At 40.1% G+C, this 18,963-nt stretch overlaps 1 protein-coding gene across 2 annotated transcripts; it reads right to left on the reverse strand.

Moving 5' to 3' along the window:
* Window positions 1–672: 672 nt before the first annotated feature.
* LOC122070815 (protein LNK2-like) lies at window positions 673–18,671 on the reverse strand. 2 transcript variants are annotated; one of them, XM_042635049.1, is made up of 8 exons: window positions 18,317–18,671; window positions 10,066–10,136; window positions 9,215–9,575; window positions 9,001–9,127; window positions 8,463–8,817; window positions 7,255–7,329; window positions 944–1,666; window positions 673–865 (listed from the first exon to the last, which is right to left on the reverse strand). In XM_042635049.1, the coding sequence occupies exons 2-8, from the start codon at window positions 10,096–10,098 to the stop codon at window positions 695–697; spliced, it is 1,845 nt and encodes a 614-aa protein (XP_042490983.1). In that variant the 5' UTR covers window positions 10,099–10,136; window positions 18,317–18,671; the 3' UTR covers window positions 673–694. The 2 variants fall into 2 exon arrangements, with proteins under 2 accessions (XP_042490983.1, XP_042490984.1); XM_042635050.1 differs by lacking the exon at window positions 10,066–10,136.
* Between the last annotated feature and the right edge of the window lie 292 nt (window positions 18,672–18,963).

Raw genomic sequence — 18,963 nt, forward strand, 5'->3', positions numbered from 1 at the left:
ATTACTAAACTAGTTGTTCCTCTAGCACTCCTAGGGTGCGAGTGTGGCCCTCGCATGAGCTCCTTTATCTCTTCAATAGTTTATCTCGCTAGAAAATTTTAACATATGAATGTAACTTCATTAACTCTCTTATTCTCTAGAAAATATCAATAGATAACAAGTAACCAAAACACAAAAAAAGCGTGTGAGTGAGTGGGGTCACTATGACGGATTGAAAAAAATTGTAGCTTGACACAGCCTATTGAGTGCTAAGCTAGATAGTGGGTCATCTCATAATGGGTGGAATCAGATTGTATCTGAATGCACATATTTTAAAAATTGTAGTGGGCTACTACTAGAGGCTCCATGACCACCCATCTATTCAATATGGACAAGACTATAGACTTTAGAATCAGGGTCGAGATCTTGTACCGAATATGACAAACATCATGAGAATTCCTTTTAGAAGGGTAAGTTAGAACACATAAATTGCACGAAAGCCATCAATCAAGTGGACATTTCATGGGTATTAGCCTTTGTTTTCAAATCTCAGAAATCTTTATTAAGAAAAAAAATCAGCAATCCAACAGCATAATTTTTCTAAAAAAATCATGATATATCACAATAAATTTTATGTGATTTCCCACCCCCCCCCCCCCCCCCCAGCCGCCCCAAAAAAAATTCAATTCAACAAATGCAATATCATAATTGCTTTCTAGAGTCCAAACCTGTTGAGACTGTTTGATTCTTCTTTTGCAGCAGCCTCATTTTCATCCGCACTACTTTTATTGGTCCTACTTGTATCAGCAGCACTATGCCTTAGCATTGCACTTTGGGCCAAACGATACAAGCTATCTCGAATACATAGCCTTGTTCTAATATCCAACTGCAGGCAAAAGCATTGCTTCAGACATAAGATGTGACCAAGTCCACAGAGAAAATGTACACAATGAGTCACAGATACCTTTGCAATAACTTCTAGAAGTTGATCAAGTATTGTTTCCTCCAGTGAACATTCATCAACCACCATAGAGACAGTATTGGAATCATCTTGTTCTACAGGTGAAGTTGTGTCCACGGATGGAGGAGTTTTTAAGTTTTCTTCCGCTTCAATTTTAGTTCCTACTATATCTTCACTTTGATCCTCCTGATGACACTTTCGGGTCATTGACTGGTCAGTACAAGTAGCCTGATGATTGAATTGCTGCTGTTGTTTCTGAATGGCAAGCATTGCCTGCATTTTCTGCCGCCGCCTTAATTTTTCAATCTTTTCCTGAGGGGTCATGAGCAAAGAATTTTTTGAAACATCTGGTGATTTCCTTAATGCACTGGCATGCTTCGATGATCTGGGAGAGAATTCATGACCAACAAGGACCGAATGAAGCTTATCCCTCTCAGGATGGTGTTGCAAAGGAGGCATGAATGGATAGGGAGGTGCCTGATTTCCATACCCAGCAGGAAAATATGAATGGGAGGTTTGAAGGTATCTCAAAGAATCAGGCCCACCAATCTGTCCTTGTGGACTGAGAACTGAAGGTGGAAATGTTTGTAAAGCAGAGGTTGCTAATTGATTCCCAAATTGTTGACATTGGTTAGCAGTGGGGGGCCAGGCACCATGCAAGTCTTGAGAAAGTTTTCCTTCACCTTTTTCCTCTGACTTTATCTGGGATTTCTTTAGCTTACTTCCCTGTAGATTGATGAAACAAGTAGCATGTCATTCTAAACAGATCCAAGGAATACAAACAATTCCAACGTACTTTCGGAAATTTGCAGGTCTTGTTAAGGACAAGGGAGATTCATTGTGTTATATACCTAGTCAATCTGTAATGATGCTTTGTTCTATAACACTTCTATCTCACTTTCTGATAAATAAAAGAAAAAAAACCTGAATGCACTTGTTTACATGAATAAGAAACGAGGATGTGTCTTTAAGATTGGACCCTTCTGCACCTCTACCTATCTCTGTTTCAAGTATGTGTTTATATTCCTATGTTCGCATACCATGGCCCCATTTGATAATGTTTTTCTTGTTCTTTTGAAAAAAACAGAAAAACTGTGTTTGTATTTTTTTTTGGTTAATGAAAAGGATGTTTGTCAGAAAGAAAAAAAAAATCAAATTGAAACTATAAAGTATTTCTTAAACCTTCTGATAATTCCAATGAGTTCCCCTCCTCCATTCCTCTCTCCCTGAACTTCCCACCTCCTCCCCTTCTTCCCAGGGGGTGATTTGGATTTCCTTCTTTAGCCAGGCCCCTTTGCCTTCAAGAGAGGGTCTCCCTGTCCATTTTGTCCCACCCACCATTGTTGTGTCCTCTAAGACAGCTCTCTGACCTGCTGGTCTTCTTGTCCATGAGGCTTCTAAATGGAAAAACTCATTGGTTGGCCACTTCATAGGTAGCCACCCTTTATTCAACATAGTCAAGCTTTCTCTAATCAAACAATGGAGAATTCAGGGGGTTATTGACACTTACATTACGGATTATGGGTTCTTCATATTCAAAATCTCTAAGGAAGAAGACAAGATTCGCACCCAAGAGGGAGGGCCTTGGCATGTGGGCAGGAAACCAGTCTTTCTCTGGCAATGGGACCATTATCTGCAGCTGCATCGGGTTCAGCTCAGAAGCATCCCTCCCTGGATCACCTCCTAGGTCTTCCTCTCCACTTCTGGTGGGAAGATGGTCCAAGTATTGTTGGCCCGGGTTTGGGCAAACCCCTTTATTCTGATGAAAGAACAAAACAAATGAATCGATTAGCCTATGCAAGACTTTGTGCAGAGGTTTTGGGTGGTGAAATCCATCCTTCCATATCTGTGGCTGATGATGAAGGATTTACGTTTAACCAACCTCTCTCTTCAAGTGGCTCCCTCCCCAGTGCCTGGTCTACAAGGTTTTTGGTCATGATTCTAGTAAGTGCTCCCCTATGCCTGCTGCCCCTGCTGAACTCCCTCTGTCCACTGAAGGTACCGTTGTTGCTCCCCTGAAGTTACCACTGTTCCCCCCCCCCCCCCCCCACAAAAAAAAATAAAAATTAGTTGATACTCTTCATGCCTCTGGTAATTCCGCAGTCATAACTGAAGCTCTACTCTCAGCTGCTGCTCCCAATTCTTCATTTCAATCACTTCTGGCCCTAGAATCACTTACCCACCATATATCCCCCTGAGGCCCCCCTTCCCTCTATAACCCAAGTTTTCCTGTCTCTAGGCCATCACTCCCCTACTCAAGGTCGCTGCAGATACCGCCAACGCAGCCCTCCAACTGGCTTGCTCCACGGCCACTCCCGTTACCCCCTCCCTACCACGGGTCCAAAGTCCATCAAGGACAAACAGCTTCTTCCTTCATCCCTGCCCCCCCATCTGAACTTCTCGCAGTATCCCCTCCTCTGTGTCCCTGACCCTCCCTGCAAGTCGTCCCCTTTCTCCCCTCATCCATCGACTAGTCTTTATCAACCGATTGGCTCAGTAGTTTGCTCGATGAAAGCTTTCCCTGCCTCTGCTCAAGTCGCTTTGCCCTTCCTTTTCCTCTTCTCCTCTTGTTGGTAACTTCGGAAATATTGTCTCCACCTCTTCTTCCTCTTCTCTTTCGTACCACTCAAGGGTGGGGCCCAATCATGGCCCCGATCCTTCCCATCATTTTTTTTTTGGCTAATAAATAAATTCATTACCAAAGAGAAAGGAATAAATTCACTACCAAGGAGGTCTATCGCCAACTCTTTTCTCATGCTGGGGAGGAATTTTCTTGCTTTGAGTGAAGTCCCCCCCCCCCCCCCAATAAGGAGATTGATGAAGGTGGTCGTTCTTTCAAAGATGATCAGAGGCTGCATCTATCTACATTTTCACCTGCGGACCCAGATCGGCTGCAATCTATCTTTGTTTGCTTCTTCTCTGGGCCATAATGGCTTGGTTCTTCCAATGGAGGTGGCTTGCTGAAATTCTTTGAAGCCTCTCGGTTTACATCTGCCAAGTGTTTCACTTGTTTATGCAGTTCTTTCAACTGCTTAGCCATAACTAACTATCTCCACCGGAGTTGGATGGAGTTCTGACCCAACTGGTTCTTAAGCATTCCTCCAGTCCACCACCGCTGGATCCTGCTCAATTTCTCCCACCGCTTCTTTCTGGTGTTGCAACGACGGTGGATCAAGAAGTTGAGCACCTTTCTTGGAATAGGTTTTTGTCGCCTTCGTCATCTTCTTCGGCACGGGAATGGCTTTTTGTCAAGCACCCCACAAACGGTGCCACTGTTAGTGCAAGATCCTTCCTCCGAACAAAGACCTACACAACAAAGGTTAGAAACTAGCCCAGAGGGAACTCCGGGAAGGAGGCTCTGATGCCTAAGTCAGAACTCAACTCAAAATGGGAACCACTCTAGTAATTAGTTCCTTGATTATAGTCTTACCCCCTTTTTCTGGTCTGATACAAACCCTTTTTATAGCAACTCCCTTGCTCTTCTGATTGGCTGATATGTCCCCTTCACGGTTGACGTGGACTCTTTGCTGATTGGTGGTTGCCTTCCACTTGTTGTTGAGCTGGCCAATTCTGTAAAAGGGGAAAGGGGGGGAAGCCGCAAGGGATAAGGCCTCCAAGAAGGCAACAACAAGGGGCCTAGAGCCCAACTAAAGAAGGGGAAACATCAAGTGGGGTAGGGAGATAATGGAGGAAGGGAAGTCCCAGGAGACAACAATAAGCCTATTCCTTGGGGAGTCTAAAACGGAGCACTAACGAAGGCGATTGAGCTTGGAGCTAACATCGAAGTAGATGGATTTCCAATTCTTATCAAACGACCAAGAGTTGGGAGTCCATCTACACAGATTACACTCCATCCAGATATGGTTGATCGTGGCCCAAAGCAAGCTTCCTAATAGAATCACAGATGGTAGCCCACCAAAAGTCATGTCAATCCAGATCCATTCTCTAGACAAAGGATTCTTCTGCGGGAAGGCTAGAAAGAATTGAGGACCTTCTTCCAAACATAGGAGGCAAAGGGACAAGAGAAGAAGAGATGGTCAACATCTTTGGAGCCATTCCAGCATAGACAACAAGAGGGGGGACATGAATATGTCGGTAGATAAGAAAAGACTGGGTGAGGAGGCAGTAAGATAGAGCATGCCAAACTATGAAGCTGTGATGCAGAATATGACCTTTAAACCAAATAGTTTTGTGCCAAGGCATGAGAGGGGCCCTTTAGAACAGATGAAATCCTAACCAGAGGCAGAGGTGAACGATCCCTAGGGGGAGGGAAGCCAGATAACCCTGTCTTCCCTTCCATGATGGCCAATAGTCCAAACCTTCGTTTGGGCACATCCCCTGGTCAAGCCCATTGGATCCTTCAAATCAATCTATGAGTCCATCCGAGCCTCTCATTCGCCATCCCATAGGCAATTCTGACCTGGCCCATTAGGCCTACCTCCCTGTGGCCCATCCAACTCTCAACAACCGCCAGCCCTCCCCTACTGAGAAACTTAATGGAAAACTTCAAGACCTTGGACGCCTTCATATACCAGTTGAAACTCTACACCTAATAACTTAAAGCTTTTAGGATTTGAGACTTTCAACAAAGAGAAGATTATCCAAAGTTAGTGCAAAATGATAATAAATTAACAGAAAGGCCATTATTCTGTAAAGCTTTGTTCCACAATTTTGCTGCTCAGTGAATTGATTGATTTCAAGTATGGAAATACTCCCATGTCAATTCGACCAAGAATTCCCCAGAACAACAACCAAAAGTAGCATCGTTAAAGACCCATCACCAAGAGCGGGACTAGTCCTAACTTCCTTGCATGTTCATTATAGTATATGGCAGTTTGCTATTGTATCAAATTTAAGATTGACTTTTGATCCATTTCCCTTGCTCATGTGGGTTTGAAACTTGACCGGTGAGATGTGTGGATCCTCTATCATGTGTAACTATTAAAATTTTGTTCATATGGCAAATAATCTCTAGTATACATGACCATGTTGTCATTTGTGGATGATAAACCAATATTAATCCCTTTCCCTCTGGACCATTGGAAGGCGGACACAATCTGATGTACAAGATATAGTTCCCAAAGATGCACCCTTCAACTGATATCCAAAATGAGGGTGCTCTAGCATGTCGATGATATAAGTCAGTAAATAGATGGGAATGCATAAAAGTTGTGCTAGAGTTGCAACTTGGGACTGAAACCCTGAACCCACCCCTTTTTTTTTTAGGGGAGGGGGGAGGCATTTGGGCTGGAATTTGCTGCCCATGGACTAGGCTACAGTTGAGAAATACCAGTCTGAGCCTATACAAGTACACATGTATGCATAGATGTATATATGTATATGATGTGTATGGTATATGGGGCATATAAAATAAGTGCCATCCATTAAACATGTTTTGAAGAGACTCAACTAAATATAAGATCCATTCTGCATTAAAAGTAATTCTAAAAATGAAATACACCCATTTGAAATAACAAGGGATCATAGTTGTCAAGGGCCTTTAGCGTCTAGGCACCTTGGGTGCCTTAGTCTCCTTGTTGGTATCGCCTTGTGTCCAGAACCCCTCCAATGCCTTCGATTGCCTAGACACCATGAAAACTATGCAAGAGATATTCATGTTGGAATCGGTTCAACTTGACCTGGCTAGGGCTGGGAACTACCTTCTATGCATTACTGGGAAAAATGTGATACTATTTGTTACAGTCGCTTATCCCAAAATCTTGAGTTGTTGAGTAAGGGCCACAACAATGTTTATCAATAGACAACAACACCCACCGCACGTGCAAGCACACACACACACACACACCCACATGGCTTTGCACGTGGCACCAAGGGGCATGACGTGTAGGGGCATAACAACACATAACACAAACCCCTTGCACTTACCATGGATTGCATACCCAACCCCCTGGCCCTAATACTATGTGACAACCACTTATCCCAAAAGCTCGAGCTGTTGAGCAAGGGCCACAACAGTGTATATCAACACAAAAAAACACTATTCTTACAATGACAATAACAAAAATCGGAACAAATCCCAGCTCAACCAAGTTACAAATTAACATAAAGCCCACAGTTAAAACAAGGCAATTGCAATCCCTAAACATGACATCTTAAGCAAGGTGGCACAATAAATCCTCCCAGAAGATTGGTATCAAATTCCAATATATAATAGAATATGATTCTCTGTTTAGTTATGTAGTATAAACAAGAGGCAATGTCTACATTAAGGAGCATAAGTATTCAATATGTTTATTTTACACATTATAATTATAATAAGAATGATTTGGATGAATGGGTTCTCATGAAACTACCTCGTCTGCAAAGTCATTCTCATTAAGAGAGTGCGCGACTGATGCCTCTATCTTTCCAATTTCCTCTGGAGTTTTCTGTGAAACAAAAATTTTAAGTGATATGCATCCTTTTATTTATTTAAAAAAAATTTTTTTTTTTTGATGAATAAATAATTCATTACCAAAGATAAAAGAAAAAACAACAGCCCCAAAAGGGGAAAGGAAGCAAATACAACGTCCACTCTTAAGAGCGAGGGCACAAAGAAGAGAGAGGGGGGAGATCCCCGGAGACGACAATAAGTGATGCATCCTTCATTCAACATGGTAGCTATATTTCTGAAGTAAATATCTTTCCTATACGTCCAACTTAAATGCCAACAACTGCCATGTGACAGATCAAATGGGCCCCCAAATTTTGTGGATAGGTGAATCCCCAGTTCCCCTATTCACATGCCAAGTTTCAGCCTTATTGGCTTTGCCATGTGGCAAAACAGTGCTTTCAAAATCTAGATGGAAGAGAGCACAGTAGCAGTACGCATGTACATGCCGACTCTGCCAATACACAGGAACGTGGCTCTGAAATTTGACATGTGGCTAATCCAAACCATAACCTCTTCTATCCAATGGCGGGAATAACACATTATCCATCCATGTGGCAAAAGAATAGTGTGTGAAGAACTGATTTTTTAAGGGTGCTCGTTATTGGTGTCACAACCATTTGTGACTTTTCCGAAAGTCACAAAACTGATTTGAGCTGTCCATTTTCATATTCTTCCTGCTCAAGAGTTGGGAGAGTGAACAGTAATGGATAGAATGCCAGTAGTAATGTATGGACATACACTGATGCATGCATAGTTATCAAGTCGACGAAGGATGGTCAAAAAGCAAAGTAAGACCAACAAGGTGTCAAGGCATTGCCTAGGCGACCAAGGCGCCAGTCCAGGCTGAGCCACCTTGTCGCCTAGCGACGCCTTGATAACTATGGGTGCATGCCAATACACGGGGGTAGTTAATTGGATTAGACTTTGAAAATTGGCGCAAGGCGTATCTAGAACATTTCCTCTCTATTCAACAGTCCAAATGGCCACTTAATCTGTCTAAATGGCAGAATAGTTGTCTTTGTGATGTTCAGTCTAATCACAAACCTTTGTGAAGTGTATATTTACCATTTCTTTAATAAGAAAAAATGTAATGCTAAAGAACTGATCATTCAATATAATAGAGTCTACCTTCCCCTCCAACAGCAGCTTACTTCCCCCTGCAGCACCTTCAACCAGTGAGTCAATACATAAGCAGCTATGCTTTCCAGCAACTTCATCTCTGCTTGGATGCAAATTCTGTAAACCATGAGAATCATGATCGTTCATCTTCTTATTTCCAGGGGTAGCAGACTGGGCTTCATGTGGCACAAATTCCTTTTTGACTTCAGACTGCTCTGGCATACTCTTCAATGCTCCTAACACTGAACTTGGAGAACCAGTAGACAAAGGGAAGGATTTTGCTGGGCTTCTGATTACATCTGTGGATGACCAAAGTTCATCCGCATTACCAAGACTTTCATGTCCAAATATTGAGTCATCATTGCTGTAAAATGTAACTTGAGAGAATAATGGATCAGACAGATATTAAAACTTTATGAAAAGAAATAATAGCAGAAGGATTAACTTTCTTTCATGATCACTCAATTTTCCGAGCCTTCAACTTCATAGGTTTTAAATAAGATGGTCTATTCAGAGTAAAGAAAAGCATGTAGAAATCCTGCATTACCTAAATATTCTATCAAGATCATCAAAACTCCCAATGTTAGCCCAACCATAGTCGAGAAAACCACCTTCTTTGTCAACATGCTCGTCCACAAACAATTCACGATCACTCTCTAGTTGAGCTGTATCAGCTGTTGAGAGAAAACATACCTTCAGAAAATGATGGAATTAATATTGTAAAGTATGTTATATCTACATAACGTTTTAAAGCACATCACCTCTTGCTGTGTTCAAATTTCTAATTTCACCGATAGAGTCCTGACCATTTCTATCAGCATATCCCTCGTCGCATTCAGCAATTGATAATGGAAAATCAGACCAAGAATCCATGTCAAATCCTGAAGCTGAAAATCCTTCATTTCTGTTAAATTGCGGACTACTTTCCAGTCGACAGTCGGTGGAATCATTTTTAGGTCCAGTTGTCTTCTGCTCCACAGTTTTAATAGTTTTGGCATCTTGATCCCATTGTTTCTTGATTTGATCTCCAAACGTAACTAATAGCTTCTGTTCATTTTCCTTGGGATAAGGCACAATGTGGTCACCACTCTCAGTGGCCTCACCCCATATTATGTCTGTAAGCTGGAAGATTAACTGAATTTTATTAGGAATTACTGTAGATAGAGACAAGTACAGTTGAATCATAAGTTGATGAAGTCAGCCACACCTCACCCTCAGAACAACTAATTAATTAAAAAAAAAATACAAAAATAAAAATAAAATTATAGACGAAACACCTCAACTTTAAATGAAACAAAAGAAGCAATTCAACATTTTCCAGGATTCAGGAGGGAAAGATAAGCAGCAACAAAACAAACGTTTTAGCAAACTTAAATTTTAAGTTGTAAGCATGTGGCCAAACAAAATTTTTGAACATTTATGAAAAAAATAACCTAGTCAAGCAATAAAAGTCAAGACTGCTATGTATATCAGTATATCAGTATATCAAAGGCTACAAAATTGTACTAACCTATGTAACAATGACACCTCTGTAATTCATTTTTTGGCCAGACCTACACTTCAGACACAAACTTGAAAAAAAGAAAAAGACTGGGAGGGGAAGGTATCTTGCCTGTAGAAGAAAGAATATGATATGCAATGGCATGAAAGTGGGACATGATGTAGTTGCACCTTAGTGATTGCCTACAAAAGAATATAATTATCATAAACATATGTAGATGAGTCCACCTCTAAAGTTTTCAAAGTATTGCCACATCCCACATCTGTCTTGAAGACCAATGTATCCCTGTCCTGGTTATCTAGACATTAAAACTGATCACATTTTACATTTTAGTTCTTTTGCTTTCGCTGCTGTTATACTTTCCAGTAATTATATGTTGGCCTATTTTGATGGGTCTTTCCTACTTTCCCTGTAGTTCCATTTTCCTGACATGATATGATAGCCTAATTTTGATGAGTCTTCCCTAGTCTTGTTTTCCATGTCTTGGCTTCATAACAAAGGTCTAGAAGACCTTCAAATGCCTTCATATTAGAAACCCATGTTATTTTTTCTTCTTTAGGAACTAAGACACAGTGACACACACTGTCATCCACGTGGTCTGCCGTCTAAGAATCAACCTATATAATTAATCCACGAAACAATGATACCATCAGATGCCAAAAAAAAAAAAAAAAAAGGAATCATATTTGAATTCGCAAATTTGTTTAAATTTTCGTCAAGCAAGGAGCATCTCATAAGGCCTGGATAAGTAGACGAATAAAATCCATGGAAGAGTATACTCTGGCCTTAGTTGATGCTTCTTACAATCAAACAGAAGCAGCTGATTACAGAAAATGTTAATCTAATATATGTTCATATTTTATTTTATTGTAAAGCCCATCTCTCAATAAACCCCAAAGGAGTAGCCAACCTAGGAAGGGACCTTTGCCTCAGGAAGCATGTGGTTCTGAATTCAACTCTTCTTACCTCCTTGGGGCCACTGACACGGGGGTGGTTAGTGCTCTTCACTGCTTTCGGTGAAAGTTGAACGGTTCTCATTCGACCCCGGTATGACCCAGTCCATGCGGTTGTGGGGTCAGTATGGGGCCCGTGGGACTAGATAGGCCGAAGGCTTGGATAACTGTTGTTAGCCAAAAAAAAAAGTCCATCTCTCAATGGGATGTCAATCAATTTATATGTATATTGGTCATGAAACAAAACTCCACCAAAATAAATAAATAAATAAATAAAGGGAAAAAGAACCCTGCCAGTCTGGTGCAGGAAAATCCCAGACTAGTGTGGGCACGAAAAGACTATGCTATACTGCAGAACAGGTTACAAGTAAACTACCCCAGCAATTTATAACCCCAAACAAACAACTCAAGACCCAAAAGTTACTCAAGACTAACCAGCAATAGACAAGGAAACAAGAGAAATAAGACCAGCAAGTAAACCCCCAAGGATACAGTAGCAATGCAGCATCAAAACCAGCACAAAAACCAACCCGATTGGAGAGAGAATGACTTGCGATAAGGCTGGAGAGAGAGAGGTGCTGCTGGGTCTGTGGGGCTCCAATTGAGCTGCAAACTTGGTCGATTGTAGCGCCCAGGGAGGGTACAAAAACCACCAAATATGAAGAGCTTCTGACGGCTGGTTTGAGTGTTATGTGCTTTCTCGATTTTCTGATCTAGGAGAGAGAATCTGAGAGAATTCTTCAAGAACTGTAGTAAAGCTGCTTGGGCAGCAACAAGAAGATGATCGAGTGATCCTTGGGTGGCTGTGAACACCCTCTGCGAAGGCCAGGCAGATCAGAGATCAATTGGGGAAGGAAGAGGAGATCGATCTCTCTCCTAATTCCTCCATGGGTGCTGGTCGGTTCTAACTTTGAGGATGTGAACAAGTCTGATTTTGACAATAGCAGTACACAGTAACAACAGATAATAACAATAGCAGTAAACAAAGAAAAGGAAAGAGAAGAAACAAGACAAGTGTGGGTGGGATTGGCTATCTCGGCCCAAGCATCTCACCCACAGCTATCCCGATTGTTTAAGCAATTGAATGCAATCATTCATTATTCAAATCTCACCAATAAAAGTGCATAAACTCCTCTATATATATAGAGGGCAGATTAGCACTCATACCATAACTAGGAGTTAGACTCCAAGTAGGATTAGACATTACATAATAGGAGTTGGACTCCAAATAGGACTAGACTAGAACCCCAATTGGAGTAGGTAACTAACTAGTTATTCACTAATAGCAAAACCTAAACTGACTAAAAAACTGAAATAACAAAGAAAATAGATTCAAAATAGGACTCTAACTAAACTAATGAATTAAATCCCGTTTTTCTACTTTCTACACATATTCTAGGCCCATTAAAGTGGCCCATTACAAAAAAAAAACTCATGGGATCAAAGGCCCAAAACATACATAACTCAACCTAAGGCTTATTTGCAAAAAAATAAGCCCATTAAGTGACTTATCTGCATCATGCTGCCTCTCCCTTCTGTGCGCTAAAGATGCTCCCACTGCCCTCCATTAGCCTACGGGTCTGGTGTTTCCTACGCCAGACTGGTAGGGTTCTCTTGCACATAAGATTAGTCCACATCTGAACATGTCTATTAACTACCCATGCCATGCAACATCAGACTCATTCAACCACCCATTCAAAAATATAAATAAATAATATTCTCTGAGACATTATAAGTTCTGCGAGACATTGAATCTTGACTTGGGAGAAAATTCCATTTTCTTTGCATCACAATGATTTTGTAAAAAGCTCAAGATGTTGAATGGTGTGTCTTAGTGGGCAAATATGAAATAGCAGCCTCTCCATGCCCAAAGATTTCATTCACGAGTACCAACAATGAAAAAAACTCAACGCTACACTAGTCTAGTTACTAGCTCCTAACTAAATAATAAGGATTCTGACAAAATAAAACGCTAAGGAACATGCTCCTGTAACACCATGAAAACACAATCACTTTCCTGACTTTCTCAATCACCTCCACTACTACAAACTTAGTGAATCCAAAAATTGACTATTTTTGCTTCATTGTAGCCATCATAACTGCTCACTAGACCTTCCATGACAATCTTTCTCTTGCATCAAGACCAAAATGCTTCCAGCAGACCAACACTCGCAACCTCTGCATACAACAAAGACAGATCCAACATGTTCAAGGAGACCACCATAGACCTACTACCAACTTAAGAGACCAAAATAACACAACTAAAACTCCAAAAGTAATTTAGCTTCCAAAAGAAAGAAATTACATCATAGACTAACTACCTATTAATGAGTTGGTCGTAACTCTTGCACCAAGATCCTGGTCTTGGTGGATAGGTAACCTAATATCCTTAAACTGCTAAAAACCATGCAACTAACGAGTTTTGACCTTCCAAAAGTTAACCCTACAAAAAAGTGATGAAAAATAGAAAGAAAATAGGCCATGGCTAGAATAACAGTCCAACTAGGACTCTTCATCTGTGCACAGCATGGTATTATTTCTACCACTATTACTCATTAGGACCACTTTTGATTGCAAAAACGACACTAGTAGTGATAACCAAATCTGGCAGAGAAAGAATTGAGAGCGATATGATCAATGCAAATTCTGAAGTCACTAAACTTCTGCTGCCACATCTCTGAACTGCTTCAACTTAAACTTCTATTGTTGCCATCAACTTTTGGCCTTAATCTTCCATGTAACAGAAATCTTCTACTGATTTTTCCAATTGATCACCCATAGATCTCTGCGACGTTGATGACTTCTGTCTTTCATTAGGTTCACCCCATAGAGATGACATGATAAAAAATCATCAGAAATGCCTTACCTTGCTTGCTCTGAACAAGGAGGAACTTAGGCTAGATTTTGGATTTATTGAAACCAGAAATTCAATTAGAGATAAGTCGGCATAGGCAACAGGGAACAAACAGGCAACGCCCCCATCTTCAGCATATCTTGCTCATCCAATATGGCATGAATTACCGAACCTGCACTCAGGAATAGTAATGGTTTGCAATAAACAGAAAGAATGTGCAAGTGTGCATATAAATTATGGCATCCTACTTTCGATCTTAAATCTTACCCTGTGGTGCAGACTCCAAAACTCCTTGGCTGATAAGCTAGCTAAGGAGTAATTGGGAGACACATGTGCAATAATATCCAACCCTCTATTGCTGGCTGGGTCGTTGTCAGTATCCCAATTGCATGTTGTACTACTATGTCTATCCTGATATCAGCTTGTAAGTAGTTTGTTACGACTCAACTCAATTAAGTCTTTTCCCAACTAAACAGTGTCGACTACATGAATTCTGTTCTGCCATTCAATTCTGTTTAAGGTCATCTAAATTCTTAAGTTACCTTTGGTCTATCCCTTGGTCTTTTAACCCCTTTATGTGAATCATATTACTCCTCCTTTCTGCTGAATTCAAAGGTCACTGCTGCAAAAATGTCCATAACACATTAAAAAACTCAACTTATCTTCTATCAGAGCTATTCCTAGATCACTTTGAATTTTCCATTTCTTATTTTATATCCACTACTATGACCACATATCCATCTCAACATCCTTATCTCAGATACATTTATTTTATTTATGTATTGTTTTGTTGTCCATGACATTCAACTCCATACAACACAGCTGATCTTACGTAAGTAACTCAAAGAAATAAATAAATAAATAAGCCTAAACCCATCACAGAGTTGGTAGCAATTATCAAAGTTAATGAACAGAAGAACCAACAAAAGAGAAGATAGCAACAGAAAATAAAAGTAGTTAACGAGCGAAGACAACAGTTTGTAGTTGACATTGGCAGCTGTGCACTTCCTGTTATGATTTAAGATCTTTATCTACTCTCTAGTGCATAAGCACGATAAATTTAGTGCATGGGAATTTTGGCCTTGTGAGATTGCAGATAGATCTTAACAATACCTACAGAGTAACATTTATGTTACCCAATCACGACACTAGGCCAATCATCTTCAATGTCAAGCCCGATCTCGTGTAACATACAGATCCTTATGGCAATTAAAGATGATGTAAACTTGATGATGGAATTTTCTCCCACATGGAGGGTTGACATTTTTTCTTTCCTGGACAATCAGAAAATTCATATTAATGTCTTTCTTATACTAAATTTACATGCTACAATTTCATCTTTATCTGTTTCCCATGTAAAACAAAAAAGAGATTATATTTACCACCCCCCCCCCCCCCCCAAAAGGATTATCTTTCCTAACAAAAAGTGATTGTTAGAATACCAATTCTGGCTACTTAAATTTTTCTAAATCACCGCTCCATAAGAAAGGTCTCTTTTGATTCCCACTGAATTCTTTCTGCCCACAAACCCAATCAACAAACAAGGAAACCACCACCAAGCAATTTTTTGGTATCCCATGTATCTTCCACAAATATTCTTAAATTTCTTTCTCTCCAGATCTCTTAACTCCACCATGCTGAAGCATACCTTTTTTATTTTCAAAAAGTCAGAATTTTATAAGAAAATAAAAAGGCCCAAAAATATACAAGGCTCCAAAGAAAGGGGCTACATTACAGTATGAGAAGCAAGGCCAAAAATAAAAATAAATTACTCTAATTACCGTTGGTGGAATTTTCTTGTGGAGTTTTTCGTCTTTTTTATTTTCCTTTAGGCAGTTAGATTTGCCTTTATTGTTTCATTTTCACTGAAACAAAAGATCAGATTATAGGAATGGCCTACTATATTTTTAGATAGGATTGAATTGATACATATCAAAGAGTTGCATTATCATTTTTTTATACATATCCTCTTTTTCCCTTTTTGGGGAAAATAATTCCAGATTGGAATTCTGGACGACGGAGAACATTAAGGGAAAATCAGGTTAAAACTCCGGCAACATGAACAACAACATAGCCTTATTTCAACTAAATGGGATCGGCTAGATGGATCCTTGCTCTCCAATCAGCTCTATTCGAAGTCATACAAGAAACGAGACCTAAGATAACCATGTCTTTCTTCCCCCTTTCTCCTATGGTTATTTTAGGCTTGTCCCTAGCTATTTTTGTACCCTCAATCTGAATCAAGTCACTCCTCCGTTATTGGGGCATCCAAAAAGGCATCCGTTGGACATGGCCACGCCATCTCAAACGACTCTCTCTAAGCTTATCGTAAATTGGAGCTACTCCCAACTCAGCTCTAATATAATCATTCCCTACTTTATCCTTCCTAGTTTTCCCACACATCCATCTCAACATCGTCATCTCCACTACACAATTTATTTATATGACACTTCTTAATTGCTCAAAATTCCAAACCATACATCATAGTTGGACGAATGATAATCCTATCAAAATTTCTTTTAAGCTTTAAAGGAAGACGCCGATCGCACAGTACTCCTACCCCTCTCCACTTTGTCCACCCTATTTTAGTCCTCTACAACTTCATCTTGTATATCACCTTCTTTACTTACGACAATGCCTACGTACCTAAAATACTCACTTTGAGGGATGTCCCTCACACCAATATTCACCACTTAATTTTTTGACCTAGTATGGCTAAAATTACACACCATATATTCCATCTTGGTTCTACTTATCTTCAAACCTTTTGATTCCAAGGTTGATCTTCATAGTTTCACCTTGGTGTTAATCCATGCTTTTGTCTCATCCACTAAAACAATATCATTAGCAAAAAGCATATACCAAGGGAGCTCACCTTGAATGTCATTGGTTAAATCATTCATGATAAACGCATACAAATAGGGGCTTAAAACTGATCCTTGATGTGACCCAATTGTAATTGAGAATTCACAACCTTCACCCCCCATAGTTCTTGCACTCGTTAATGGCTATCATCATGTCCACATATTTACTTGAAACACTTCTCTTCTCTAGTACTTGCCAAATTAATTCTCAAGGGACTATGTCATATGCTTTTTCTAGGTCAATAAAGACAATATGAACATCCTTCTTGCAATCTCTAAATCTATCTAGGACCATGAGTCTCCTAAGTAAATAAAATAGCTTCTGTCGTGGGTATTCCAGGCATAAAACCAAATTGGTTTTCTAAAATAGGGACTCTAGCAACATGGATGAACAACTTCCAAAATAAAATTTTCCTCCATTCTGAACTATTTTCCTCAGATATTACCTATAACTGCAAAAGTGGCCTAGGACCACACTTGTTGAGGCACACTACAAATGGATCCATTTCTTACTCAAGACATTGCATCACTTAACCAACAATAAAAACAGCAGCAACCAATCAAGCAAAAGATTTTTTCTCATACTCTGAGTTTCCAGCAGAAAATCTCAAGACGCCTCAACTAATAAGCTTGATGTGGGAAAGAAATTAAGAAGATTGCAGTGGTCACCTGCAGAGCTTAAGGTCCAACAACTGTTAAAGAAGACCAGATTAATGAAGAAGCAGGGCTGTTCCATAGAAAAAATTCTAGCAGGTGGTTGCAAACCTCTATCAGGGGCTCAATGAGTTGAGTAGGTAGGAAAAGTACTAGTCTCAGGAGACCGCTCTCACCTCTGGGAAACAGTGGGCACGTAGACTAGCCATATTAGCAGTTCGGGCAGGTCAAAGGTAATCCTCCAAACAGAAAGAGAATTGAATAAGCAAGGCCAATGAATTATATGAACAAAAGGTTAATGAAACGAGTTTAGAAGTACAAATACATCTCCTCCTGTGTGAAAATGGAACACCAAGACCAAGAGGACTAGTACCAAAGAGTGATTTGAGAGAACTAATCAAAGATACAAGAAGAGGTCATCTTAAATCATTTGGACTATCTTATTGAAGTGGATTGATGAGAATAACACACCCATAAACTCCTAGTAGTTATGTAGGCCACCCCTTTTTATATTATTCCGTTGCTCTTCTAACTTCACATTCTTAAGCCTTTTCTTATCTCTTACACTTCCGTAAACATAATATACACTGAAAGAATAACAAAAATGTACCAATGGGTCACACAGCATAAGGGGGAGATGTTAGGTGAGATCAGAGTCTTCTGGAATCTGTTTAACCAAGTTTTTTTTCTTGACATTAGCTTCAATAGACAATCATAACTTAAACCAATAACCAGTAATTAGTTAGTTCTTCCTCTGTTAGCACACTGTCTGCCGCTTTTCGTTATATATTGCTATCCAAACAATGCATTGTATTAATTGACCTATATCTAAAGAAACCCACCTAGAAAATCACCTTCACAGCACAGTTATCCCCTCCCATAACAAAATCATGAACCAACATAAAACAAAGAAATTATCCGAAACCCCAAGAACCGATAGTAGGTCAAGCAAATTCTCATCTTTTTCTTTTGGGTGGATAATTCTCTTCTGTTCTTGATTCAACTGATAAAAACAAAAGGGGGAGTATGACTCTTACCTCTTCGTCGTTCCAATCAAACATTTCCGATGAGGAAGTAGCAGATCCCTGTTCCAAAATCAAGTTCAGCGAGGCGCTCGCAACCCCACTTGAACATTGCCAATTCTGCTAAGACGACCCAAAAACGATCTTCTTCACAAGCCAGAAATTTCCACAGCCCACGATTGCCCAAACACTGATAACAGCATCGACAAGTGTAAGATCACAAAAGGTTCCAATTTGGTTTTCCTCGGTAAAATAGTCTGCCAGAGCTTTACAGAGATGCTTAGAGAGAGTAGAGAGAGAAGAAAGGGCGAAGAAGAAGAGAGAGAAAGAAAGACTGGGTTGTGATTGAGGGTTTGTCCCACGTGAAATGAGATGTACGTGGTTGATTGGTCGGATATAATGGGTTTTATGTAATGCCACGTAGGATAGTGCGTATCTCAGCTCTCAGGTTGTGGCGTAGAGGAGACTATCTAATAAAGAGAGATGATTGGATGAGAGTAGATTTGAATCTCATTTGGGAGTTAATTTGGATTTCATTTGGATTAATTATTCTAGGCTTGTAGCATAGCAAAGCTTGGCGTATCTGGAAAGTTCTGGTTAGTGGATGAAATCGTTCTAAGCGTCACTATCTTAATGGTTCGGCGGAAACCACTAGTTCATTT

Source organism: Macadamia integrifolia, unplaced genomic scaffold, assembly GCF_013358625.1.
Source record: "Macadamia integrifolia cultivar HAES 741 unplaced genomic scaffold, SCU_Mint_v3 scaffold_113A, whole genome shotgun sequence".
NCBI lineage: Eukaryota > Viridiplantae > Streptophyta > Magnoliopsida > Proteales > Proteaceae > Macadamia > Macadamia integrifolia.

What these genes read in the sequence shown, in the direction of transcription:
- LOC122070815 (XM_042635049.1), bottom strand. Translation starts at nt 10,098, where the DNA reads ATGCCATTGCATATCATATTCTTTCTTCTACAG. An exon ending in TCATATTCTTTCTTCTACAG is followed by an intron (nt 9,576 to 10,065) that starts GCAAGATACCTT and finishes TTAATCTTCCAG; the next exon opens with CTTACAGACATAATATGGGG. An exon ending in AAATTTGAACACAGCAAGAG is followed by an intron (nt 9,128 to 9,214) that starts GTGATGTGCTTT and finishes TTCTCTCAACAG; the next exon opens with CTGATACAGCTCAACTAGAG.